The sequence below is a fragment of the Leptonychotes weddellii genome, chromosome 1 (assembly GCF_054177405.1).
Source record: "Leptonychotes weddellii isolate Sample4059 chromosome 1, ASM5417740v2, whole genome shotgun sequence".
Taxonomy (NCBI): domain Eukaryota; kingdom Metazoa; phylum Chordata; class Mammalia; order Carnivora; family Phocidae; genus Leptonychotes; species Leptonychotes weddellii.
This window is the reverse complement of record NC_138369.1, coordinates 10,595,230-10,622,425: the sequence shown is the minus strand read 5'-3', so window position 1 is coordinate 10,622,425 and position 27,196 is coordinate 10,595,230. Positions and strand designations below refer to the sequence as shown.

The window sequence follows — 27,196 nt, the reverse complement described above, 5'->3', positions numbered from 1 at the left end:
TGAGGGCATCTTGCCTGCTTCCCTTCCGAGTTGGGGGACTCCACACGTGAACACCCTGCAAGCCCTCACCCAGGGCCGCGGGCGCCCAGCGCGGTCAGGACTGTTGCACCTGTTGGCGTGCTTTATGCGCGTGTGCATGCACGTGCATGTGGGTCCGTGCTCATCGAGGTCTAGGCTGTGTGCCCCCGAGTTCGCGGGCCTATTTCTGTGTCTCTGTGTGTGTGTGTGTGCGCGCACGCGCATGTCATAGCAGCCCCCATGTGGAGCCCAGTGGGCCTAAAAGACAGGGAGACCAAGCCCCTTGCTGGAAAAGGTGCATCTAGGGGAGGGAACCCTCTGGGAACAGATGGGAGGGCTGGGATATGGCTGGTGTGTTGGGGGTGCAGGGGACAGTGGCAGGAGGCGTGTGCAGGGGACACGGCAGGGCCCGCAGGGCCAGGAGGAGGCAGGGCCGGGGGTTGGTCAGCTGGGCTGAAGGGACGGGAGCTGTGCATGGGAGCCTGGGTGGCTGAGGCAGAGCTGAGCTTTGGGATGAAATGGTATGAACTCTGAAATATTCACTGAGCACCTAGTGCGCGCCCAGTGCTGGGGATATAGCAGGGCTCTGGGGTAACAGACACCCTGCCAACAAACAAGTAAATATAGAACTCCGAGAAAGGGGAAAGATCAGGAAGCAAAAGGCATCAGGACAGGAGTAGGGGAATGGCGGGGCGTTCTGGCCCAGAGACAGGGAGGATGTCCTGAGGAGGTGATCTGTGACCTGAAGTCTGCCAGGGAGAAGGTCCCAGGCATACCTGGGGAGAGGGAGCTCCAGGTAGAAGGCACAGCAGGTGCAAAGCCCTTGAGGTAGGGATGAGCTGGCAGAGGGGCCCCATTCAGGAAGATCTAAGCCCAAAGTAGGGAGGGGAGGCATCAGGGGGCAGCACTGGTGGGGAGCAAGGCCACCAGGACAGGCTGTCCTGTAACTGGAGCCGGACAGGAACCCTCCACTCCCACCCCACCCACCCCCAGGGCTCCCTACTCGGGACAGAATGTGCTGGGAGAGGCCAGTGGCTGTGCCTGGTGGCTGGAGCCGGGCAGCTGGAGGATTCCTGAACAGCATCCCAGCTGGGCCCCCTGCCAGCGAGGGTGGAAAACAAGCGGAGGGCGCCCTGCCTGCCTGTCACCCCGTGGCCCAGGGGCCTGGCCAGGCCAGGGGAGGAGACAGAGATGCTCAAGGAGTCAGAGACTGAGAGAGACTGAGAGATAACCAAGAGACAGAGATGAAGTAAAGAGTGAGAGAGAGAGATGCAGAGATGGTGAGCCAGAGCCAGAGACAATGAGAGAGTGACAGAAACATCGAGCAAAAGGGACAGTGCGAAAACAACATGGAGAGGCAGTGGGGGGATAAGGAGGGTGAGGCAGAGACAGAGAGAGACTCGGTGTTTGACTCTCCGAACGGGTGACAAGTTCTGATTCTAGGGGGTCTTGGGAACAATGTAAGGTGGTAACACCCCCACCCCCATCAGAATCTTGGTCCACACCAGAGTTTGGGGAGTCTCCTACAGTCAACAACCCCCCTTCATGCCTCTCATGCCTGCTGTGTGCTGGGGCCAGCCCTGCCCCAGCCCTGCCCTCAAACTTCAGACAAACAAGTGAATATCTAAATAAAAAATTTCAGAGAGTGATCAGGGCTATGAAGACAATAGGACAGGGGGATGGGAAAGGGAGTAACAGGGAGGGGCACCTTTAGCCAGGAGGTTGGGGTGTTTCCTGAAAAGATGAGGCAAGGGGGCGCCTGGGTGGCTCAGTTGGTTGAGCGACTGCCTTCGGCTCAGGTCATGATCCTGGAGTCCCAGGATCGAGTCCCGCATCGGGCTCCCTGCTCGGCAGGGAGTCTGCTTCTCCCTCTGACCCTCCTCCCTCTCAAGCTCTCTGTCTATCATTCTCTCTCTCTCAAATAAATAAATAAAATCTTTAAAAAAAAAAAAAAGATGAGGCTAGGAGGTAGAGAAGAGTCAGTCCTAGAGAAGAGCCTTTCAGCAGAGGGAGCCACATGTACAAAGGTCCTGAGGTAGGACCCAGCTTGGGATATCTGAGTGACAGTCAAGATCCAGGGGAAGCTGGAAGGAGAGGTGGGTGAGAGATCTTAGGGGCCTAGAGAGGGGTGGGATTTTATTTTAGGAGAAGAATATTTGGCCACCCTCCTCTCTACTCTGTGGGCCTCACTCTGTGTTCGGGGAGTTCCCTGAATTCTGGACGACCCAAGACGGCTCCATGCTGGTTTTCATTTATCCGAACCAGATAATCCACCTCTTCTAGGGATCAGGTTCCAGATAGTTGCAGACCCAGGAGTCCTGGGGACACGAGGTGGCTTATCCTCCCAAGCCTGCCGGGGAAAACCTTTCGTAACACTGTACCCCCATCTGTTGTTGCAATAGACACCTTAGACTCTTCTCTGTTTGGGAACATGGATCCGGAAGCTGGGATCTTCTGTCCTGCACACCCAAGACGACAGGGATCTTACCTCTTCCTGAGACCAAGAGGGGGTCTGGGGTGACTGTGCTGTGTGGGTATATCTCCCCTCTGCTGGGCCCAAAGGAACCCCCAGTGTGATAGGCTCCGAACTTGATGCCAGGTCAACTGCCCAGGGCAGATGCTGCTGGACAGGGAGGGCTGGGTAAACCCCAGGACCAGAAGCAGGTGGAAATCAGGACCCAAATTCAGACCAGGGATGGGAGGCAGTTGGGGCGGTGGTGGAGAGGTGCCCCAGAGTCCCAGATGAGGAAACTGGCTCAGAAGCAAGGGACTTGCCCATGGTCATACCTGCCAGTGTCCAACCCCGGCCCCCCTCCATCCTCATCCCTGCCCCTCAGCCCTGCCACTGGTCATCCTAGACTTTCACTGAATTTTCACTGTCTTGGGCAAACTGTGAGCCCAGCTAGAGCTATTAGATGGGGTTCTAACTTGGCCCCGCCCCGCTGAGGGCGGGGCCTCGGGCGGGGCCTGAGCTCAGACCCTGCAGGAAACACCCCCACCCCTGGTGCCGCTGATCGTTGAGGCGTGGGGGTTCTGAGTGGCGACTCCGGACCCTGCACGAGTCACCTCACTCTGTCGGACTCACTTTCCCTACTTTCAATGTTAGAAGGGAACCTGCGTGCCGCCAGGCCTGCCTGGAAGCCCGGTGCGTATTCAAACAAATCCTTGGACACCCATGTCCACGGCAGCCCTGTCCACAGTCGCCAAAAGGTGGGAATGACCCAAACGTCTATCAGGGGGAAAAGGGACAATCAAAATGGGAGTCCATCCACACAACAGGATATTATTTGGCCATAAAAATTAGGAATGAAACATTGACGCAGGCTACCACGTCGATGAAACTTACCAGGGAAATTTAAGCTGAGTAGGAAGCGGAACACAAGTGAGGCCACACGGAGCGTGATCCCATGTATAGGAAATGTCCAGAACAGGCAAATCCCCAGATCAGTGGGTGCTGGGAGTGAGGGAAGGGGGTGGGCAGTGACCGCTCCTGGGAACAGGGCCTCCTCTGGGGTAATGGGAATGTCCTGGAGCTAGGTGAGGTGGCAGGTGCCCGACACTGTCAGCGCACAAAATGCCACCTAACTGTGCACTTTAAAACGGCTCATTTCCCCGGGGCGCCTGGGTGGCTCAGTCGTTAAGCGTCTGCCTTCGGCTCAGGTCATGATCCCAGAGTCCTGGGATCGAGCCCCCATCGGGCTCCCTGCTCCGCGGGAAGCCTGCTTCTCCCTCTCCCACTCCCCCTGCTTGTGTTCCCTCTCTCGCTGTGTCTCTCTGTCAAATAAATAAAATCTTTAAAAACAAAACAAAACAATAAAACGGCTCATTTCCCGGTATACGGACTGTGTCTTGAAAACAAAAGCCTTCCCCCATTCATGCTTCCAAGCCTCCGCGACTACACTAGGGAGGGGGAAATGGGGTCCAGTTCCAACCTGAGCTCAGCCTCCCTATGTGTCCCTGAGCCTGTTTCTCCTGCTGGACAATGGGCCCCTCAACCCCCCCTTGGCCTGGCCTTCAATCCTGGAGATTCTGACCCAAGATGGAGGTCAAAGCCACTCAGCTTCTTTGGCAGCTGTGGGAAATAAACCAATAAGCCCAGTCTCTTTCCCCACACTTTTATTTTAAAAAAACAAAAACAAAAAACCAAAAACTGTAAAAAAGAGAACAATTTAAGGCTGATCAGAAATGTTGAGTCCCAGGCAGGGGCCCTGCCCCAGCCAGGGCTAAGACTCTACAACCTGGGGGGCTGGTCCGGCTGCCCCCTCATACTTTGTCCCTCCCTCCCTCCAGGAGGTTTCCAGAGCTGCGCTGGGGGCCTGCTGTTACCCCAGGCTGACCTGTGTCCCCAGGGCCTGGCTGAATGTCCTGAACTGGGTTTCCTGGGTTATACAATATGCAGACAAGATCTCATGTCCTGGTGTACTTGGAGGAGCCCCCAGACAGCCCCAGCCTGGGCCAGCAACCTCTCTCTGGCTTTCAAAGGCTGGGGCAGATGCCCCTGCCACCCACAGGTCCCACAAAGCTTCAATGACCTGCATCCCTGAATGCCCCGTTCCTGGGCCCTCTTGCCTGCCGGACCTTGCCGTGTGGCCTCGACTGAGGCACTTGCCCTCTGAGCCCCAAAGGGGGTGATCTTCAAACATCACTCAGCTCTGACCTTCTCCGACTTCTTCTTCCTCTTTGTTTGTCTGCCTGCTGAGCTGTCATTTGTTCGTAGGCCAAGGCCTCAGCTAGAAGGCCCTTTGCTCCCGGAAGCCTTCTCTGCTCCTGTTGGGACTCTCCCAGCCCTGGGCCTCTTCCTCTGGTCCCACGAGACTGGAAGTATTTACGTCTGGCTATGTCTCTCCCAGACTAGAGGTTCCCGGGGGACCCGAGCCCCGTCCACGGGCCAGCACAGACCGACAGGATCCGACAATGGGCATTTGATACCTTACGAGGACCTGTCCAGATACATCAGATTCCAGACTGGCTCTTCCTCTGTCCTGTGTGATGTCAGAAAGCTGTGCCCTGTTCTGAGACTCGGAGTCCCCAACTTCAATGCAGTCAGGTCGGTCGGCTCTTGACCCAGCACTTCCCCATGTCCACGGCAGCTGGAAGCACGTGTGCGACCTCATCCCTCGAGGTATCCCCTCGCTGCTCAGCAGGTCATGCAGCGTGGCCTCATGGCCTCTGAGGGTGGGTTTGGATCCTCCTGAGAGAAACAGTCCCATCCAGTCTCAGGGGGGGCACCAGAGGCTCAGAAACACCCCTCCGCCACCCTGTTTATCTCCAACTCCCACACTCAGCGAGGGGGGGGCAACGTGTGGAGCAGACTGGGGTGCAAGGTGGGCTCAGGCCCCAAACTCATCTGAGTCCCATCCCCACCTGGGCTCCCAGGGCCTGGAGAGGTACGGGGGCTTCTGGGACCCCCACACTCACCTCGGAGTACAAGGGTGGCGGGCGGTAACGGAATTCCTGGATATAGGCAAAGAAGGGGCCTTCAAGGCTCATGTCGGTGTCCTGCAGTGGTGGAAAGGGGCTCTGCCCCGTGGCTGCCACCTCCCCGTCTGCCACCACCTCTGAGTACTCAGGAGGGGCTGCAAGTGAGACAGATGGGGTGGGTGAGGCTGGTAGAGAAGGGGAGCCCCAGAATCGGGGACCACGGCCAGGAGCCGGCTTGGGCCGATTCTGGGGCTACGGGCCCTCAGGCTGAGGTTCTGGGAGGACCTGCGGCCGCCCGTGTAATCACCACTGTGCCCTTTTACAGATGGGGGCGCTGAGGCTGGGGGGAGGGAGAGTCCACCTAGCAGCCGCCTCTCTGCCCACCCAGCCCCTGCAGCAGGACGGGGAGCTCACCCTCAGGCCGCTCTGGCAGGGCTCCCAGCCCCCAGTCCAGCAGGAAGCTGGCATGGCTGCCCACACTGGATGAGCGGCTCCCGAAAGGGTGCAGGGGGATGGTGCCGATGACCAGCGGCAGCTCCAGCAGCAACTTGGACGTGCCGGGGATGTCCACACAGACCTGGGGGGAACGAGCCATGAGGGAGAGCGCCCAGGCAGCCTTGGGGGGACTGGGCAGATGCAGCCACCCCTGCCCCCCTCGGACCAATGGGAGACTCTACCTTGAGGGAGTAGTCCACGTGCAGCACCCGGCAGTGCAGGATGGAAGGACCCACAGGGGGGATCCGCAGCGCCCGGCCCTGCCACAGCGCCCGCCGCCCGGGGCCCACAGGCTCGCCCGCGAGACTGGCCACCACTGCTCGTTTCTGCTTGCGGGCACCTCGAGCCATGAAGGTCTGCGTCTGGACCACGGCTGCCCGAGGAAGCACCGGGCGCGTGGAGCCATTGTCGATCTCCGCGAAGACTGGGATGACCTCACCTGTGGTGGGGCGCAGGGGGGCATCAGATTCCCCGTCTGCAGCCTTGAGGTCGGCCCTCTTCCCCATCCAGCCCCGCCTGCCTGGTACCTGGTGTGTAACCCTTTCGGTCGATTTTGGCGGAGAGGGAGACGAGACCACGGCTGCTGTACCAGGATCGGGCGACTTTCTCCAGAGCTCCGGCCTGAGGGGCCTGGGGGGTGGAGAAAAGGGATACAAACAGGTCACTTTGTGCAAACCACAGATCCCGCAGAGCTTCCAAACCACCCCCAGCTGAGGGAGGATTCGGGGGGGGGGGGGGCAGGGTTCCTGGTTTTTTCTTAACTACCAGGTACCGTCTGTAAAAATAAATCCACAGACGAAACCCATCTTATAAAGCTGAAGATAAAGTGAACAAGCTAATTACTTAGCGTGTAATTAGTCCTCAGAAAGCCATTATTATCCCAAGCCCTGGCTGTCCCCTATTTCACAGATGAGGCCTTTGAGGCTCAGAGAGAGCGAGACACTTGCCCAGAGCACACACCCAAATTGGTGCAGGTAGGATCTGCCCCCAGCTCCGCCGGACTCCAAAAGCATTCCCATGCCTGCCCCCCGCCCTGCCAGGGCCCAGCTGTGATTCCCACTTTGTGCAGGAAGTGAAGGGGTGAGGAACCAGTTGGGGTCACCCAGCAGCCAGGCCCCCACCTACAAAGCTCTCTCTACCCATCTGCCTTGGGAGCAGCCACTCACCAGCAGGGCAGGCGTGTTGATGTCCACCGGCTCAATGACAGTAAATATCTTCCTTGCCCGGCGGGCAGGGACCCAGGGCCGGTGCAGGGTGGCCTTGATGCAGTATCGGACACTGCCATGTTTACCCTCGAATGATGTCACCAGTGTCCTGCGAGGTGGAAGGAAGGGACTTCAAGGAGGAGAAAAACACAGACACGCAGGTGTGGGGTGGTCCCAGAGACTTAGGAGAATGAGAGACAGAGACACTGAAGGCCCCCTCCCCCCCCCCGGGGGGGGGAGTCTTGAGGTCCAGAGGGTCCCCAGAAACCGAGCAATGGAGACCTAAACGTGAAAGGAGCTGCAGGCTTAGGGATTCCCCTACAATCCCGCGCCCCAGATGCCGGACTTACGGAGGCAGCTGGAAGCTGAATGGGAACTCGTGGCGCCCCGGAGGCAGCGTCGTGGTCTCTCCCGTGTCTGCAGGTAGGAGCAAGAGGGGGAGGCTCAGCGGCCGCTCCGACTTCCAGGAGCGCGCAGCACGTGCGCCGCGTCGGGGTGGCCGGCCGGTACCTGGCGCGAGTAGCGTGGCACGGTGGCTCACGACCTCCACACGCTCGCTGTAGCTCTGCGTGTACGCGGTGCTCGAGCCCGCGCTGCGCGACTCGGTCCAGTGCACGTGGGCGCGGCCCCGCGCGCGCAGCTTCAGGGCGCCCACGCGCGCCGGGCTCGCCAGTTCCAGCAGCACCCGGCCGGTAACGGCCTGGCCGCCGCTGAAAACCGGCTCGGCGCCCGCGCTCGCGCCATCCAGCTGCACCACGAACGCCTTCACCTTGTCGAACAGCATCGCGCCCGGGATGCGAACCCGCGACGCACACACCCTGGCCTCGAACCCGCGACGCGGCGGCGCGAGGTGCGGAGGCTACAGCCTCAGAACGCGAACCTGCCCGGGGTGCGCAGGCGCACTTGCCGACCAGGTCAAAAATTCCTACGCGCCGTGCGCCGGCGCTGCCTTTATACGGCGGGCGGGGCGGAGCGAGACGCGGGCCCCACCCCCAGAAAGGAATACACCAATGGCGCGGCGAGGGGCGTGGCTCCGCCCAGGCGTGAAACAAAATAACAAACTGCAGCTACCCTCTACCCTCGTGGACCCCTGCGTGAACCTGAAGCATCGCGGGCCCGAGCCGGTCTCTCGCGGACCCCGGGGGTAAAGCGGGGGAAACTTAGGGTCGGAGTTGGGCCCCGGGCTTGAGGTCACCCAACAAGAGCACTCTGCCACTAGGTTTAATCATCAACTGGCCACCACTTGCAGATCGGACTCGAGGCATGTCCAGCCCCGCGCGGGAAGGCTGTGGAATGGCCTAGCCCCAATCGGGGTCTTGAGAGCCTAGGACCAGCCTGGGCGTCAGTTCCCCACTCCGAGCGATGGGGGAAGGAGGAGGAAGTAGGTAGGGCCTCCCTCTGCTTGGGCACCTGCTGCCCCCCGTCTTGTGATTCGAATCCCGCTCAGCTGGATGACCCCGGGCTAGTGACCACCGCTTGAACCTAAGTTTCCACGTTTGTCATTTGTAGAGCTGGAAGAAAATCGGCCCCGACCTCAGAGTATTGTGCATGAATCGCGGTGTAGCCTATGCTCAGACACCTTCCCCTTCCAGAGAGCCTCGCTCCCAGGTCATCAACCCACTCCCCACATGTCACCACTTGGTCACGCCTCAGCGCTTTTGCCCAAGCTTTCCCCACCACCCGATGTTCCTGTCGCAACTTGCGGCCCCCAGCAAACTCCTACGAGCCCCCTAGGCGTAGCCCTTGGGCCCGCTCCTGGCACCGCCCCCCGCCCCAGTCCCCTCACAGATAGAGCCAAGTGGACGGGACGTCCCAGGAACCCCAGGGGCCAGGGCTGCAGTGTGCCCTCGAGACGGTATGATTCCTCTCTGGGCCTCAGTTTACTCAGAGAAGAACCTCAAAGAGCGTGTCTGAGAAAAGGGTTTCCTGGTCGCGGTCTGCAGGGCGCCTGCGCCCTCTGGTGGCAGCGAGATGCGCAGCTGCTCGAACCCACCCCCTACCCTGGAAGCCACCGTTGACCTGCCTTCAGATGGCTCTGGGAACCTCCTGAGGCCTCGGAACCCCCAGTGGGGGGCAGTCATAACCGGACATGGTCCCCTGCAGTCAGAGTGACCACAGGGGCACTGGATCAGAGCAGTACCTAAGGGAGGAACAGAGGCTATAGACACAGCGATCAGCTTGGGGGGCTGCATGGAGGAGGGGACTCGGATTGAAATGAAGGGCTAGTGCCTTCTCCCAGGGCCAAGTGGAGCCCTGGAGGCTGTAAGCCCAGGAGGAAGTAAAGGATGTGGTGAGTCCTTTTCACAGATGGGTCCCCAGAAGCCCAAAGAGGGGCAGGGCCTCACTCGAGGTTACACAGCAGTTCTGCAAGCTTCACCCCAGTGTCTTAACGAAGCAGCTGGTTAAGTGGGACCAGGTGTGGGACCACTTTCCCTTAAGTCTCAGGGGAAAGGAAGTGCCTCCGGGGCCTCTTCCTGTCCCGCCCTAGGGCCTTCTAGGCCTGGGTTTCCACAGCTAGTAAGGGGAGAGTCCCCACATCTGGGGCTGTTGGGCAAAGGCTGAAAGGCTGTGGGCAAAGGATCTACTGTGTACAGCCCTGCCTGTGCCCATTTTACAGAAGAGTATAGTGAGGTCTGGCTTAGCTGAGGGGGTGGAAAGGCAACCCAGGGAGCCAACATCCTCCACAGCAAACATAGCTCAGTGCTGAGGCACAGACTCACCCCTGGCCTGCTCCTGACCGGCTGTGTGGCCTGAGTGTGAGGGACTGAAATTCAGAGCTGGGAGACAGACGGGAGTCCTCTCAGCCTGATCTGACCCCACCCCAAGTCTCCTCCTTTCCGGGATGCAAACCTACCTGCAAACACCACCAGAACTCCCCACCCAGGTCTGAACTCATTTCTGCAAGCACTAGGGGTAAACTGAGGGAGGAGGCACGGGTAGAACGTGAGGTGGGGGTCTTCTTTGGGAAATCAGGGACCCCAGGCCTGGAGTTAAAGGCGGATCCTTGGGTCCAGAGAGGAGGATGTCCTGACTCTACCCAGGGGTTCTCCAGACTCTGGAGAGTGGGGGGTCCTGCCGCATAGCCTTTACCTGGAGGGCTTCCCGACTTTGGAAAGGGGGGGGCGCGCCCAGACCCTGAGAAGGGCTCCTGGGAAAGAGGGTTTGGTAGGGGGCGAGGGGGTAGGTGGGTGTGTGTCCCGGCGAGAGGGTCCAGACCCTGGGGGAGGAGGTCTCCACTTCTTAAGAAGGGTCACCCGGCCACACAGCCTCTAAGTCGAAACTCGGGGCACTGGGGAGGAGCGCCCAGACCTGGGGAGAGGGCCCCGGGGGGATCCTGGCTGGGGGTTGCGGAGCGAGCGGCTCACCTCGGAGCAGCAGCTGCCGCCGCCGCAAGTACGTCTCGGCAGCCGCGTAGTCGCTGGACACCGCGTTGACACCCACGCTTCGGCCCTCGAGCCAGTGCGTCGCCGCCCCGCCGCGTGCCGCCACCTCGAGCGCTCTCACCCGCAGCGGCGCCGCCGCCTCCAGCAGCACCCGGCCGCACAGCCGCTCCCCGCCGCGGTACGCGCCGCCGGGGCCCCGGGCCAGCTCCAGCGCGAAGCTGCGCACGGCCCCCGGGCGCATGGCGCAGGCCTGGGCGCACGGCGGCTCGGCGCCCTTCCTCGCGGCCCCGGGCGCCCCCGAGCTCCCTCCGGCCCCCCGCGAACTCGGGCCGGCGCCCGGGGGCTCCGGGCCGGCGCGTCGGCCGCCGACTTCCTGGTCCTCGGCGCCCGCCCCCGTGACGCGCCCCGGCCGCCGGGGACGTGCCGCCCGCGTGCCCGCGCTGTTTACTTTGTCGCCCCCCCCTCCCCCCAGCGCGGGGCGGGCCCTGTTTTTGTAGGGTCGGCGCTGTTGAGTCAGAGGCGGATGTGGCTGGCCCCGAGCAGAGCAGCCAGGCGGCTATCTGGTGGCTTCATGTGTCCCCCACCCGGCACCGCCCCGGCCTCCCCCTCTGGTCTCCGTGGCTGTTCTCGACACACACCAAGCTCAAGGCTTGCCTCTTGGCTTTTGCACGGACGGTTCCCCTGCTAGGAACGCCCTTCCCCACATGGGCTCTCCCATCTCCCCATCCCCACCCCCATGCGCAAATGTCACTTTCTCAGAGTCCCCTAATCACACCCTGGTCTTGTTTCTTTAAGGCTCTGGTCGCTGTGTTTGTGACTGCTATGTTTTTGCGCCTCGTCCTCCATCAGACTAGGTGCTCCCCGAAGGTGGGCACTGTGCCCTGTCCTCCTCACCAGATCTTACAGATGGGAAAACTGAGGCTCTCATAGGGGGCAGCCTCTGCCCAGAAGCACCCAGCGGTGGCAGTCAGGACTCCCAACGCAGGTCTGGAGCCTACTGGCACCTCCCCACTCTTCTGGGTCTTGCGCCCAAGTTATCTCCTGAACCAGGTGGCTAATGGCTTTGTCAGAGGCTGCCAGGGCCTGAGGCTCTCAACTGGGTCCCGACTAGCCTCCCCAGGAGGCAGGCTTCTATCTCTTTGCTATGCCCGGAGCCCAGCGGCTGCCAAGGGCCTGCCATCCCTGCCTCACCCCAGCACACTGAGCCCAAGGCCTGGAGGGACCTTTCTGATTCTACTGGTGTCCAGAACCTTCCCCTCCAGCCTGCCGTGAGGCCACTCTAACCCCGGAATCACACTATACCCTCCCCCAAGTCCAGGTTCTTCACTTTGGCCTATGGGCTGGAGTTTGAATCCTGCCTCCCCGCCAACCCCCACCCTGTTCTGGAGCCCAGGAAGGTGGCTTCACTTCTCTGACCCTCAGTTTCCCCATCCTACCCTAGTCAGGTTCTGGTGAAGAATTGTGGTAATTTACATTATGTCCCCTGTATAGGGCAAGTGTTCAACGTATGTCCAGCGAAGACTGAATGGTCCTCCTTACTCATGTCACCTTCCCCACTGGACCATGGTCCCCCTGGAGCTTGGCCCACACTGGATGCTCCAGCAAAGTCGGCTGCTAGAATGGGAAGCGAAGGAGGTCTCCCCGATCTGCTGCCTCCTGCAGGCCAGGGCTGTCAATGCCTGTTAGGAGAATGCTGACGTCCTCAGGTGTACCCAACTGAGCTCAGGCTTGGAGGGCTACCAGGCTAGAATAGTCATGGGACGGGCTCAGCTAGACGCCCACATTTGTTCTGAGCCCTGGAGTCAGGTGGTCACCTCCCATGTTGTGATTATGAGCTCCCATAGTTACGCAAAACAGGCAGCAACTGGGTGGGTCCTGCTTTATTCAGAACTGGCAAGGACCCCTCTCCTGGTTGATCCATGCCCACCAGGGGCCTGGGGAGAGTCGGGGGGGCCAGGGGACCAAAGGAAGCTCCTGGCTCCCCGCCCGGCTCCAATCAGGGAGGAAGCGGGCGGTGGCCCACCCCTGCCCTCGCCTGCGGTCCGGCCCTGTCTTCTGCCCAGACAGTCTGGGTGGGGAGGGCCCTGGGCCACTCAGCCCAACTCAGCTTCGGCTCCTTGAACTCCAAGAGGCGCCACTGTACAGGGCTTCCTGGATGGCGTGGAGGTGGCGGCCACACGATGGCCAAGATTGAGGGGTCTGGTGGTGGGCAGGGTTGTCACCCGCAGTCTGAAGCGGCCACGGGTGGCCACTGGCATGGGGGGCTCCGGGCTGCCTGGTCCAGGGGTCCGGGGCCAGGCCGGGGAGGCAGGGGTGGTGGGGGCGGGCGTATGGCTTGGGCGATGAGGCTGGGCAGGGCCTGCAGGGAGGTGCCCAGTGCATCCAGGCGGCTTTCAAGGGCAGCCAGGCGGGCCTCAAGCTCCTCGTGCTGGGCGTGCAGCTCGGACATGAGGTCGTACAGGACATTCTGGGTCTGCCAGAGACAGAGTGGGAGAGAAAGGAGAGGCCAAGTGAGAGAGAGGGACAGACACAGAGAGAGATGGGTGACCAGCCCCAGTTGGTGGGAGCCCACTAATAGGGACCCAAGTGGGAGACAGCTGTGAGGACACCCTAAGCCCACAGGTCTCTTGCCGCACCCCAGGGAATGGTAGGAGAAGAGGTAAGAGGAGAGAGAGATCTTGAATGCCAGGCTGGGGGCCAGCAGGCCTGGGGAAGGTTGGGGGAGGTCCTGGGGTGGATGTGGCCGGAGCCGCCCTGAGGGGATGAACTGGCCAGCAGGCACATGAGGCCAAAGGGTGGTCTTCTTGGGTGCTGCCTTCACCCAGGGGAACCACGGCCTACAGAGCTGCGGGGTGGGGGAGAGGGGCAGGTTCTGGGCTGACGCTGCTCCAGGCTGGGGAGGAGGCTCAGTTTGTGAACTGCCCCCCTGCACCCCACAGTAGACTGGGGAGGGGACAGGGTCAGCGGGGAGAGGGGGGGCAGTGACCACGCCAGGGATCTGACCCAATCACAGACTGGGGAGCCTAGCAGCCACAATTACTGTTGCAGTAGGCGATGGGGTACCCCCACCACCCAGCAAGCAGGAACTGGTTCTGCCACTGTCCCCCAGGGGCCCAGGAAGGGAAGGCTGGCCACTCAGACAGACCTGGGTGCGGTGCCCAATCTTGCCACCAGGTGGCGGTAGAACATCGTTCCTCTATCTCTAACCTCAACTAGATGTTGACCAGACCCCCAGGGAGACAGCAGCTCAGCACCCCGAGGCCTGAGATGGGAGGATGGATGCTGAGGTGGGGAAAGAGCCCCCACCCCCTCGCTCCACGGGAGGGGGACAGGACGAGGCACCTACCACAGCATCTTGCTGCGTTCCACCCCTGGCCTCTCCCCTCCAGCCTCCGTGCCTGAGCCTCAGTGGTGACCCCCACCATGTCTCGTTACTGGCCCACGCGCCCCGGCCCTAGGGCGAACACACACCTTGGGGCCCCTCTTACCCACAGTCCCCAGGGCCAGAGGGTAACATCTGGAGGCATCCAGCCTCTGATGATTTTTTTCTGGCCTGCGGTTTAAATTCTTCAAAACTTAGAATACACCTTGTACTTTTGTCAGAGATACACAAATTAAATCAGCAATCTTGGGTAGGAGCGCATTAAAGTTTAATGCTGGAAAACATTTTACCCTTGTTAAATTTTAGAAATTAGGAACCCATATAATCCCATCCAGTTAAAGCCTGACTTCAAAGTAGGCTTTGTTAAATGTACTCTGAGAGGGGCATACTACTACTATGATTGCAAGGTTTAAATAACTTTGAAAAATTCAAACTTCAATCATCTATGCTAACGGAAGGAAGAGCGATATGGATAATCCAAATTATAATAATTAGTACCTGAGTTTTTCAAAGGCATTTCATATGTATTTCTAGCTATAATCTCATAGGACATCAAATTAGCTTGGCAAGGGTTTCTATATCTCTTAGGATTATGTTCTTTCTACTACCAACTGAGTGATTTCTTCAGGGGTCTACAATATATTTTTTTTCCCTCTATAATGTTTCTTTCCAAATTAAATTTATGTAGGTTAATATTATACTGCATTCTCTTGATAATGATGAAAAGAATGAGTTCAAAACGCTCTGGGTATAAGAAGGAGAATAGGACTTAACATCTTCCAAAGATAATATTAAATGAACCTCAGACTAATTAACTGATTAGGGGATGGAGCCAGTGAGCAGAGTTCATGCGTGAACTACTTGTGAAAGGTAGGCCGCTGCTCAGAAGGGAGCTCGGAATAGTGGGACGAATATTCTAAGAGCCTGCCTGACTGAAGTTGGGTCAACTGTCCCATCTTTAGTGGATGAATAAAAAGTGGGAAATGGGGTCAGGCTTGATAATAAAACCAACAGAGAGATTAGTTTGTAACATAAACTGGTCTTAGCTCTTGCAACCAACTTTAATTTCCTAAGAGATGTTTAATTGCTGCATAAATAAGCTTTCTGCTGATTCTATAATTTGAATTTATATCCATAGCAAAAGAATTTCGTTTTTCACTTCAATTTTAGAGCCTGTATGTAGATACGCCTAAAACAAAAGGACACTTCACCAGTTTCACCCACTAATTAGATATTCTGATGAAAGCTATTTTATTAGATACTATTTTTTTTTTTTTAATAAAAGAGCTGCCAAAGTTAAAAAGTGGTCAACATGCAGGGGTAGATTCCTAGCATCTCTCTTATATTCAGAACCTCCGGACTCTTGCAGACAGCGCCTGTCTCCCCCGGAGGCTGGTCCCTGCCTGCTTCGCATCCCTTGCCTGCGTCAGCTGTCTGTCCGATAGGCACCACCACTATTCCTCCCCTGGCAGGAGGTGGGCTCAGTTCTTCTCCTGCCGTGGGGGCCTGAGCAGCCTCTGCTGGCCTGAGCAGACACCCCGCCCAGCCCCACCCTGCTCACCTTGGCCAGGTCGGCGAGAGTGTTGGCCTGGTCATTCAGCTTCCCCTGCTCAATCTTCACACTCCGGAGCCTGGGGGACAGGTGGGTGGGTGGGGTTGTGGGTGGAGGCTGCAGGGGGAGTGGGGTCTTTCATGCACCCACCCCACCCGGGGTCGCCTTGCGAGACGTGCAGGGGCGGGGATGGGGTGGGAGTTAGGGTCGGGCCCCATGCAGCCCGTTCCCTCCCAGCACACATCGGGTGGCAAGGCCTGGGGGGTGGCTAAGCCACCTCCCACAGTGTCCCCCTTCTAGCCATGTCCACACGGCCTGATTCAGGATGTCCCGGGGAACTTGGACCCCCCCACCCTGGCCCCCGGCCTAGGTGAAGACTGCACAAATCTGCAGGGTGAATACAAGTCCTGGCTACCACCTGAGGCCAGGGCTAGTGCTCCATGAAAGCTGCCCTGGGCCTGTGCCCTGCGCCGTGACCACCATGCACCCCTCACCCCCAGGAAGAGACTTACTTCTGAGCTCTGGCGGGACCCGGCAGAGCAGAGAGAAATCACAAGGCAATTTTAACCTCAGTGCAGCTGGGTGGCACGTGCCCAACCCTGCCCGCCTCCCACCCGCACAACCCCAGGACCAGGCTGGGGGCCCTGGGTGGCTGCGGGGGCCATGCCAGCCCCTTGGGGATGCATCTCTTCTCTTCCCCTCCCTCCACAGTGCCCCCCAGCAATGCAGCTGATTTCAGCCTGTGGGCCCGCTGTATCCTAGTGTGTGCCAGGCACCTGGCCCCAAAGGTGGCATTTAGTCCAGAGAACTATGCCCATGCTGTTTCCCAAGGCGGGGGTAACGAGGCACGGAGAGGCAAAGCCGTGCCCACCGGCCCTCCAGCAGTACAGTACCTGTACCTGCCACTCAGCCTTCGCACCTTGGCCTCCCAACAGCTGTAGAGGGGTGGGGAGTTGGCCATGGAGTGTCCTTGACCCTCATCTCCATCCCTGGTGTAGTGAAACCAGCCCAGGGAAACAGTTCCAGGTAGGACGCCTCCTCACTGGTCCAAACTCAATCCCTGCGTGCCCACATGTGATAGATGCTCGGGGAGGCCCCTCAGGGCCCATCTATGCTGGGTACTAGGACCCCTGGTAGGACCCAGCCCTCTGTCTGGAGAAACGGTGGGTACAAACACCCCCAGCCCTGGAGGTCTGAGGCTGCCCTGACTGGAAGTTGAGGCCTGCCGAGCTCCAGGGTGCCTTTCCCAGGGAAGTCAGTCTTGACCTCTTTGCAACCTCCATGTTATGTGTTGAACAGTGTCCCCGCAAAAAGATATATTGAAGTCCAACCCCCCAGTACCTCAGAATGTGACCTTATTTGGAAACAGGGTCTTTCTAGAACTAACCAAGTTAAAATGAGGTCTTAGGCCCTAATGCAATATGACTGGCATCCTTATAAAAAGGGGGAAATTTGGACACAGACATGCACAGAGGGAGGATGATGTGAAGACACAGGGGGAAGGCCATGTGAAGATGGGGGACTGGAGCGATATATCCGGAAGCCAAGGACCACCTGAGGCTCCCAGAAGCTAGGAAAGGCCTGGAACAGATCTTCCCCTAGTGCCTTCAGAGGGAAAACAGCCTTGCCAACTCTTTGGTTTTGGACTTCTGGCCTCTGGAACAGTGAGATCGTAATTGGGGCGCCTGGGTGGCTCAGTTGGTTAAGCATCTGCCTTCAGCTCAGGCTGTGATCCTGGGGTCCTAGGATCGAGCCCCTCATCAGGGTCTCTGCTCAGCAGGGAGTTTGCTTTCCCTTTCCCTCTGCCCCTCCCCCTGCTTGCTCTCTCTCTGTCAAATAAATAAATAAATAAAATCTTGAAAAATAATAATTTAGGGGCACCTGGGTGGCTCAGTGGTTAAGCGCCTGCCTTCGGCTCGGGTCATGATCCCAGGGTCCTGGGATCGAGCCCCACATCAGGCTCCCCGCTCCACGGGAAGCCTGCTTCTCCCTCTCCCACTCCCCCTGCTTGTGTTCCCTCTCTCACTGTCTCCATCTCTGTCAAATAAATAAATAAAATCTTAAAAATAATAATAATTAAAAAAAATAAATTCTCTTGTTTTAAATAACCCAGGTTGTGGTACTTTGCTCCAGTATCCTTAGCAAATCCATACACTCTCCAAACACATGCTGTGCTCCTCAATCCATCCTGAGACCATTTCTTCCTTTTCACTGGCTGCTCATACAGTGCTCCCATCATGGAGACTCCCCAGCTCAAGAACATGCCTGGGCTCCCTCATGCCTGTGTATCAGACCTCCAGTCTCCCTGGCGCCATGCTCATTCCTACCTTCCCACTATTGCCCAGACTGTGACAATCCTTGGTATGCCTGCCCACCTTTTGGTTTCGTAACCAAATCCCATCCACACTTCAGGCCCTAGTTCAAACTTCTTTGATTTCCTCAGCTTTACAGGGCATCTTGTTTTTTTGTTTTGTTTTGTTGCTGGGAAGGGAGTAGGTTTAGAGGGGACCTAAAGATGAGTGAGGGGCACCCGGCTCGCTCAGTTGGGGGAGTGTGCGACCCTTAATCTTGGGGTCCTGAGTTCAAGTCCCATGTTGGGAGTAGATTACTTAAAAATAAAACCTTAAAATAAATAAATAAATAGATGGATAGATAGATAGATAAATCAATAAATAAGAGTGGGACAGTCCCGCCCCAGAACAAAGGGACACAAGTAACTCACAGAGCAGGTGCCTTCTTCCATAGACTTGGCTCTTCCCAAGTCCCATCCTCCCACTTTCCCCCAACAAACTTCTGGAACATTCCTTGGGGCAAAGTCCAGGGCAGGGCCGCGTCTGTGTCCCCCATGCCTGGCACACCAGCTGGCACAGGAAATGCTGGTGCGATAACAAGTGAATGTATGAAGGGCAGTAATGACAACATCGCTATTTCCCATGTGTAAAAAATACTGTATGGCAGGTATGCATGGTTGAGTCCCCAACTGTGTTCGATCCATATTTCATCCCTGGAGGAAAGACACATTAATTACCACTGTCTCCACTTTAGAGATAAGAAAATGAAGCTTGGAATAGCACAGTCACTTGCCCAGGCCCCACAGTTAGGTGGCAGACAGCAGACTGGGACCCAGTGGTTGGTGAACAACTGTAGGGGGGTCAACAAGGAGGGATCTCTGTCCTCAAGGGCCTTGGGGTCTTGTGAGGAGGTAGGACTAAGACCCGGACACAGTGAGGTTGAGTAGGTGTGGTACCAGCTCCTCTCCCCGCTTTTTAGATGGTGGGGGCAGACGCAGGAGCAGGGCTTGGGGGGCTACCGTGTGTTATCAGGGACTATGCCAGGCATTCCTGCCTATCATCCCATTTAGATCTCCCTGCAGTCTTGTGAAGTAGAGACTGTTATCATTCGAAACCAATCCAATTATAACAGTAAACACAATAAATATAAATGGACTAAACTCTCTAGCTAAAAGACAGACAGTTAAGAGCCCCCGGAAACTCTGGGGGCAATGGACCTGTTTTTTATCTTGCCTGTGGTAATTGTTTCAAGGGTATATACATGTTAACACTGATCAGACTGTCCGTTTTATTTTATTTTATTTTTTTAAAAGACTTTATTTATTTGAGAGAGAGAGAGAGAGCACAATCAGGGGAAACCACAGGCAGAGGGAGAAAAGCAGGCTCCCCGCTGAGCAAGGAGCCTGATGAGGGACTCGATCCCAGGACTGACCCTGGGATCATGACCTGAGCCGAAGGCAGACACTTAACCAACTGAGCCAGCCAGGCACCCCATGTTCCATCCATCCTGTATGTGGCTACTAAGCACTTGAAATGTGGCTGGTCTGAATACAAATGGACTATAAATGTAAAATACACAATAGACTTTGAAGATTTAGTGTCGAAAACTTTCTAAAATATCTCATTAATGATTTTTATATTGATCGTATTAAAATAATATTTATAATATATTGAATGAATATATTAAAATCTTTGTAACTTGTTTTCTTTTACCTTTTTTTAAATGTGGCTACTAGAAAATTTAAAATTATATAGTGGTTTACATGATATTTCTAGTGGACAGTGAGTGGCATATTAGAGCCTGGCCCAGCCCAAATCTGGCCAGCTGCCTGTTGGGGAAAATAAAGTTTTATTAGAGCATGGTCCACCCACTCCTCTTTACCGCATTCCTGCTACAACAGCAGAGTAGTTGCGACAGACTGTCTGGTCCAAAAAGCCTCAAATATTTACTCTCTGGCCCTTACAGGTAAAGTTTGCCAACTCCAGCTGTTCACTGGACTCACTGGAGGAACTTAAACTTAAGCCCAGGGTGCATCGCAGACTCTGCTGTAACTGGTGTTGGGTGCAGCCTGTAGGATTTTTAAAGCCCTGTGGGTGATTCCAGTGAGCAGTGAGGGATGAGAACTAACTTGATTAAAAAATTCTCAGGACAAAGGGGCAACAGAGAAAATCAAGTAATTTCTAATTACCCCACTTGATCACATGGATCAGGACACAAAGTAAATTCTGAGCTTCCTAGCAGCCAAAGCAAAAAAGGGAAATTGCTTAATATCTGAAAGGTAAGATAATTTTGGCTATTTTGGAGAATAAAATATGCTTCTTGCCATTTATGTTGGATGGACTGCCAGACTTTTCTTTTTCTTTTTTTAGGACTTCATTTATTTGAGAGAGAGAGAGAGAGAGCACAAGCGAGGGAAGGGAAGAGGGACAAGCAGACTCCCCGCTGAGTGAGGAGCCCGACACAGGGCTTGATCCCGGACCCTGAGATCATGACCTGAGCCGAAGGCAAATGCTTAACTGACTGAGCCACCCAGGTGCCCCTGAGTTGCCTGACTTATCAAAGGTGATTGCCCTAGACAAGTTCTGGGCCCATCACCTGCCTCCTTCTGACCATCCCACCATCCCACCCAGCACAGAGGCTGCAAGCCCCAGACAACTGACCACCCAGAATGGGAGGGGCCATGACGAGGCCATGCTGAGCTGTCTGGCCTGGCCCATAGCCTCCTCCCGAGGACCACAGCTGCCTCTGCACCAGGTGGACACAGAAACGTGAGCGGGAAAGGTGCTGGACTTACTGATGGATGGCTTGGAGGAACTTACGCTGGTGTTTCCGAACCCGGGCGTGGTCTGGCTTCTTCACCAGCCTGGTGTGTTTGTAGATGAGCCACGTCTCCCTGAGAACGTTAGCAGCGGCATTTTTTACCTGGGCCCAGAAAAAGAACAGTTTCTCAAGGTAGGCACAAAACTGCAGAAGGTTCTGGAAACTTCCAGAAACTCTCAGAAACTCCTGGACATGCCTCTCTGGGGTCCTGGACGTGTAAGGTGAGGCCATGTTTACATGTCCACATCTGTGCTCTCTGGGTCTGTGTGTGTGTGTGCATTTCATTTATATCATTCAGCATGGGCCAGACCCTTCCTATACACCTTGCAAATGTTAAATCAGTGAATTTGCACATGCTGGTATCTCTCTCACTTTATACAAGGGGAAACTGAGGCACAGAGAGGTTGACCAGCCAAGGTCAGACAGCTCATAGATTGTATCTGGCTGACTGGCCCTAAAATGCCTGCCTCTTGCTGTGTGGCTCAGGGTGGGCCGATGACTGGGCACATGGGTGGACACCCAGGGCCACTGCCCTGTCTCTGTGCGTGGCTCATGAACATTCGCATGGGCGGCAGAGCACGAGGCAGTGCAGTGACCTGTGGGCTTGTGGACATGCCCACTGTGTACAGAAGTAAGGTGGGGAGGGTCTGCCCTTGATGACTGGGAAAGGGAGTGGCTGTGATGCACGTCTTTACCCGCTTGGTGAGCTGAGTGTCCATCATGAAGTTGTGCACATGTTTCTCTGCCTTGGTGAGCTCCAGTTTCCGGGCCACAACGGCCACCACGAGCGCTGTGCAGCCAGCCCCCTGCATGTGGAGGGTGGGGAACACATCAGTGTCCTGCCTCATGTAGGTCCCAGGCCACAGGCAGGACACCCTCCCTCCTCCGGGAAGCCTGCCCTGATTCCACCCTCACCTTTACCCTCCAAGCCCACAGAGCTGGCAGATCCCACCTGTTGAGGTCACTGACTCCCGGCCCCACCTGCTTACCATCAAATGTCTCATTTGATCCCCAAGAGCCCTGGGAGGTAAGACCATTCTTATCCCCGCTGGGCAGAGGGGGAAATCGAGGCTCAGAGACAAGAAAGGGAGAAGAAAAGGAAGGATCTGCAGGTAAATTCAGCACTGATGACCATGGAGGAGGGAGAATTTGGAAGCATTTCCATCAAGGCTTTGGGGTCTGGGTGCTGGGGACAGAGACCCAGAGGACATGTCTTTCTACACTCATGGTAGGGGTCAGCTGGCAGGAAGAAGGCAGCGTGAGGGAAGGGTCAGGCTGACTGCCTGGCGGGGGTGGCATTTGCAGGTAGGAAGAAGCAAAGTGGAGGTCCCAGGAGGTGAGGAAGTGGAGGGGAGGATGCCTCTCCCATGGCAGGCTCCCTGCTTGATGCAACCACGTTCCCCAGGATGCCCTAAATGGCAGCCAGACCTCCTGGCTAGTGAAAGAGGTCAGAGAGGACTCACTTGTCTACTGGGGGGCAGCCTAGGGGTGACAGAAGGGCAGGAGTGAGGACCCAAGAGAGAGGAGAGGGCTGACAGGTGGAGGGGGGCAGCAAAAAGTGACATGGGGAGGGTCTGCCAACAAGAAGCAGGGGCCAGGGAGCCTAGAACACCCAGGAGGTGTCATCAGCTCCAGAAGTGCCCAAGGCAGGTGGCAGGAGCAGGTGAGGCCAGGTGGTCCCCAACTGCACCGAAGTCTATTCCTGGTGCCTTACCTGCCAGGCTGCTACCTCTAAGAAGGAAGGAGGGAGAGGCTGGCCTCAGCCCCTGGGGCTTGGGGGGCGGGGAGCCGGGGTGGGGGGTGCTGGGCTGTAGTTCAGTTGTTCTTAGGGATGGAAGGAAACACTTATGGGGAGGGGTGGGCAAGGGCCAGGGACACCATTGGATGGTCCTGGGCAGGTCCGGATGGCCACATGCCCAACCTGGGCGGGATGGGCACAAGGTCACCCTCTGAGAAAACCCAGTCATGGGTTCCTGGGGTCCGATCTTGGAAAAAGCCCTGTCCACTGGGGCAAAGAAAAGTGCTGGAAGCCTCCACATGGAATACTATGCATGTGGAAAAAAAGGTCATCTGCCGGCTCTGCATAAGAGCATGGAAACCATGTCCGGCCAAAGATGCCGGGCTCAGAGGGGCCACACTGGGATGCCCTGAAGTGCAAGAACAGGCAAATGCATGGTTGCTGAGATACTGGGAGGGGCAGTGACCGGGAGGGGACACACTTGGGCAAGGGTGGAAGAGGAGAGAGCTAACAGAAGGGCTCGAGACCGGGGCACCTGGGTGGCGCAGTCAGTTAAGTGACTGACTCTTCATTTCGGCTCAGGTCATGATCTCGGGGTCCTGGGATCAAGCCCCGTGTTGGGCTCCGTGCTCAGTGCAGAGTCTGCTTGTCCCTCTCCCTCTGCTCCTCTCCCTGCTCGTGCTCTCTCTTTCTTTCTCTCAAAGAAAGAAAGACAGGACAGCTGGAGACCGACCCAAGTGTGACTGCTCGTGTGTGCGCCAGGTGCGAGGGCAACTAGCAAGATTTGCGGGCCACACACAGATCTCATTTTCTGGAAGGAGCCAGGTCCCAGAGAATGGAACTCAGCTTTTCTTCCATTTTGGCTTGGGCTTTCTGGGTTTGACCTCACCTTGCCCGAATACTTTTCTTTGCTCATTTTGCAAAGTTCATCTGCTTGTTGTGGGGGTTGGACTGTGGCCGATCTTTCCCCTTTCCCCCTCTCGCAAAATAACGTAAACAAATCGGTGTGATGCCATTTCACAAGACAGGGGCCATGTCAGCTTGGCCAGGGGAAGGGAGGCCCTGGTGGGGGGAGGAAGAGGACAAGGACCCCTGGCTTATGCCCAAATGGCTTAGAGGGGATGAGGGGTGAAGAGGGGACAGAGCCACGGGCCTCGGGGGATAGTGACAACTGAGCAGTCTACAAGCCACGAAACAGGATGGGTACAGCCACTGTGAGAAGCCCTCCCGTCTGCAGTAGGAAAGGACACTGTTGTGGGGAAGGGGTCTTGTTTTCGCAAGAACAAATGCATCTCTCTGTGCAGAGATAAGGAAGGATACACTCCAAGGAGTGGCCTGGGGTGGACCCTGAGGGTGGGATCAGGTTGGCTTCTATGGCCTACTGGTGTTCATTGATTTTCACAACTGAACATGTTATTAACTGGGCATTGGGGAGAGGAGTAGGGGACCGTGCACCCAACAATTCGTAATCCAAAACATGGAAAAGCATTTGTGAAGGAGGTGGAAGTTTGGAGAAAGAAGCTTCCAGAAGGAAGGGATGAACAGGAAAACTGAGGATGGAATCAGGGAAAGAAGGTGCTCCATATCAAAGGCGGCCCACACTCACAGATGGCCTTGAGTAGTCTTTGGGGGAGATGGGGTGCTGCCAGGGTCTACTGAGTCACATGAGACAAACTTCACACCATCAGGGCTCAGTGGGGTGCTTGGGATACCCCAGTAGTCAGGCAAGGATGGGGAACTGGGTTGTGATGCACAACCCAGAGGGTGTTGACTGGCTGTCCACAGCATTCATGATTCTAGGCATTTTATATAAAGGAACAGACTGGAACCTTACAATGAGCAGAAGTGGGCACTGGTTACAGCGGGGGAAACTGAGGCATGGAAGCATCAAGCCCCTAGCCCTGGACCCAAGGGCTGTGAATTAAGCAGGTTGCAGAGAATAAAAGGCAAAGAAAACTCTGTGCTAAGAGTGGGCCACAGCATCTAACCCCGTGGGTACCAAAGGAGCCCCATACCTAGGGCTGGAAGGAACCAAGAAGAGATGCCCCCAGGAAGCCCAAGGGTGCAGATTCTGAGGTAAGGGGGGGGTGGTGAAGGGGCAGGATGACACAAGGAGGAACTCTGATGCATTATAGCTCGCAATGGGGTGAGCTCCCCACCAGCAGGGGGTATGCAAGGGCCCTTGCCCTTACCATGATGCCAGTGAGCAGGCACACGCCCTTCCCGCAGTAGGTGTGAGGCACCATGTCACCATAGCCGATGGAGAGGAAGGTGATGGAGATGAGCCACATGGCCCCCAAAAAGTTGCTGGTCACTTCCTGCTTGTCGTGGTACCTGAGGGGAGCCAGGGAAGGCCCAGTCAGTCCACACTGGTCTCTCTGAGTTCATCATCCCCCTGGGGCAGGCAGCACCAGGACACCAGGGCCCCAGGTCCACCCGGCCGTGTGGGGACCTTGACTGCAAGAAGCTGATCCCTCTGAGGGCTCAAAGTAATAAAGGCACCACTGTGGGCCAGGGAGAGGGGGCTGGTTAGCATCTTCCCAAGGGTACCATGGGGCAGAAGGCACCCACGCCCTCCTCCCAGCATCCCTTCCAATCTTCTCCCTTCACCCCCACCCTGAGCCCAGGATGTGTGCCCTCCCCGGCCCTGGTTATGGGGCAGAGCTGGCCAAGTGAGGGTATGTCCACACGTGTGCACACGATCCCCCTCCCAAAGACAGACACACAGACAGACGCAGACACAGGTGGCCACGGGCACCAGAAGCGGCAGGGAGTAGAGGTAAGGATTCAGGTCAGACACCGGGAAGAACTTCCCCAGCCAGCAAGGCCCCATGGGGGGAAGAGGACCACTGGGGGACCCAGGAGGCTGGAGGACTGCAGTATTGCAGGACTTGGGAGAAAAAGGGAAGTCGTTATGTTTGGGGCAGCACCCATTACCCCAATCCGGGCCTGGGGTTTGCTTGGGAGTGAGGAAGGAGGGGGCAGCTTGACACTGTGGGGAGGCCTGGGGCTAACCTTTTGGTATGGGGGGGCCCCAAGGGACAGGGTTTTGTCCCTGATCATAGCCAACCCTGTGAACCTGGTCACGTGGGCTACAAACACGTTCTACCAATGGTCAGCCCAGGCTGGGGGTCTGCGGGGTCAGCTCAAGGGTTCTGCTCTAGCCCAGCCCCCAGCCTGCAAAACCCCTCCAGCTCAGGGAGCCCTTTCCAGGTGACGGACTCCTTCCCAGGCCTCAGGCCCTGACGGGGCGGGGGGGGGGGGGACTTCAAGGTTAGAGGTCAATTGAGGTGGCACAGAGGTGGTGGGCAGGACAGGGGAAGCTGGTGGGGAGGGCTGGAGTCAGGGGCTGGAGAGGGGGAGATGACAGAGGCCCCGAAGGCGGATGGGAGCGATGGAGCCCTTCCCAGCAGGTCTGGTGTTTGGGAGTCCCTGCCCACCCCTGGGTGCCGGATGCCACTCCAGGGCCCTCTGCCTGGGCTGCAGTCTGCTTGCTGGGTGAGGGGGACCTGGGACTGAATCCTATCTTTCACTGAGGCGCCTGAGCCCCAGGTTACCCTGGTCTCCACCTCTTGGTCAACCAGCATCCCACACCCAGGGGACAAGAGAAGAGGGAGGCCCCCCAGCAGTGGGTGGGGGAGCCCCAGGCCTGGCTGGAGCTGTGGTGGGGGCTGCAGGACCACCCAGAACTACCTAGGACCAGGGAGTGGGGGGCATGCGGGAGGCAGGGTGGGGGTGGGACAGAGCCGCAGGGGCGGAGCGAGGCAGGCGAGGGGGCTTCAAGCAGCATCATAGGGCTCAGAATTTAGGATTGGCTGCCCCCCCGGTCCTGCCCCGTTCCCTGCCCCAACCCGGGGACCCCTGCAGTGACCCAGACTGCACCTCAAGGATGCCTGATGAGGGGTGCCCTCTCTCACTTCCCAGACCACAATCCTGACCCCCCCGACAGGGTGGGGGATTGGCTGTGGGTACTGGCATGGGGGTACATCAGGGGTCCAAGGAGACCCTGTTGGGTCCCGAGATGGTAGGCCTCGATGACAGCAAGAGCTGGGGCCTCTCCGCCACGAGACCCACATCAGGCTGAGGCAGGAGCCATGGAGAGAGGCATAAAGGGGTGAAGACTGGGGTCCTGGGGGGCAGGTCCAGCCCAGAGACCCCCCAGGAAGCCCAGTCCCAGCACCACGTGCCACAGACCCCTCCAGGGCCTTCCCCAGCAAGGCATGAGGTAGAAGAGGCTCCTTCCCAGGCAAGGCACTCCCACGCCCTGAGAGGCCCAGTGGGGACCCTCCTTTTCCTGAAGCACCCTGCGGGTCTCCAGAGCCGACCAGGAATCAGGCCTCAGGAATGTCCCTTTGCCCCAGAGTCTCCATTTCCTCATCTGTAAACTGGTTTGATGGCCCACACCTTTCCAGGGCTGTTCAGAACAAACCCCGGGCAGGGAGAGGTACTAAAGGCTGGGCCAGTTTTTATTTACCCCAGACCCAGTCAACTCTTGGGAGGGGATGTCCCAGTCCCCCAAGGTCAGCTGTCCAAACAAAACCCTCCCAAACCTTGGACACAAGACCCTCCAGGATGCCCAGTGGACACGGCCCAAGAGCAGCCTGCCTCCCGCTGTCCTCCGCCCGACCCCAAACTTGCCTGCCCCGGCCCTGCTGGGACTCGGGGTTGGTCACGACCACCCCGCCTCACCTCCCTATGCCCTCCCCTTGCGGCAGCTAATCTTAAATTCCTGGCGGGCAGGACGGCAGCAGCTCTGTGCACACAGCTCGGCCAAGGGTAGGACTCACATGTTTTCCCTACAGTCCGGTGGGGCGGGCAGAGGGGAGAAGGAGAGCAGGTTAAACTGTGGGGGAAAACAGGCAGATGGGGGCCATCCTGCTCCTGCTGCCT

General features: G+C 57.4%; 2 protein-coding genes across 6 annotated transcripts in view; both read right to left on the bottom strand.

Moving 5' to 3' along the window:
- Positions 1-4,117: 4,117 nt before the first annotated feature.
- On the bottom strand, positions 4,118-10,791 carry ARRDC2 (arrestin domain containing 2). 2 transcript variants are annotated; one of them, XM_081815500.1, is made up of 8 exons: positions 10,505-10,791; positions 7,490-7,556; positions 7,101-7,248; positions 6,462-6,564; positions 6,117-6,373; positions 5,854-6,016; positions 5,437-5,594; positions 4,118-5,209 (listed from the first exon to the last, which is right to left on the bottom strand). In XM_081815500.1, the coding sequence occupies exons 1-8, from the start codon at positions 10,761-10,763 to the stop codon at positions 5,156-5,158; spliced, it is 1,209 nt and encodes a 402-aa protein (XP_081671626.1). In that variant the 5' UTR covers positions 10,764-10,791; the 3' UTR covers positions 4,118-5,155. The 2 variants fall into 2 exon arrangements, with proteins under 2 accessions (XP_081671626.1, XP_006749632.1); XM_006749569.3 differs by lacking the exon at positions 10,505-10,791 and adding an exon at positions 7,650-8,082.
- A 1,593-nt stretch (positions 10,792-12,384) lies between these two features.
- KCNN1 (potassium calcium-activated channel subfamily N member 1) overlaps positions 12,385-27,196 on the bottom strand; it is a 32,256-nt gene continuing 17,444 nt past the window's right edge. For 3 of the 4 annotated variants that reach the window (XM_081815457.1, XM_081815460.1, XM_081815466.1), the window contains 5 exons: positions 24,499-24,640; positions 21,264-21,374; positions 20,543-20,670; positions 15,466-15,535; positions 12,385-12,995 (listed from right to left, as the gene is read on the bottom strand). In XM_081815457.1, coding sequence (XP_081671583.1) covers positions 12,741-12,995; positions 15,466-15,535; positions 20,543-20,670; positions 21,264-21,374; positions 24,499-24,640 — 706 coding nt within the window. In that variant the 3' untranslated portion in view covers positions 12,385-12,740. The remainder of the gene's footprint in view (positions 12,996-15,465; positions 15,536-20,542; positions 20,671-21,263; positions 21,375-24,498; positions 24,641-27,196) is intronic. The other variant, XR_014143989.1, reaches the window with a different exon arrangement.

Coding starts and splice junctions, on each gene's coding strand:
- ARRDC2 (XM_006749569.3), bottom strand. CDS start 7,923: ATGCTGTTCGACAAGGTGAAGGCGTTCGTGGTGCAGCTGGATGGCGCG. Junction 7,557..7,649: donor TGCCACGCTACTCGCGCCAG/GTACCGGCCGGC, acceptor TCCTACCTGCAG/ACACGGGAGAGACCACGACG. Junction 5,595..5,853: donor CCTGCCAGAGCGGCCTGAGG/GTGAGCTCCCCG, acceptor TCTCACTTGCAG/CCCCTCCTGAGTACTCAGAG.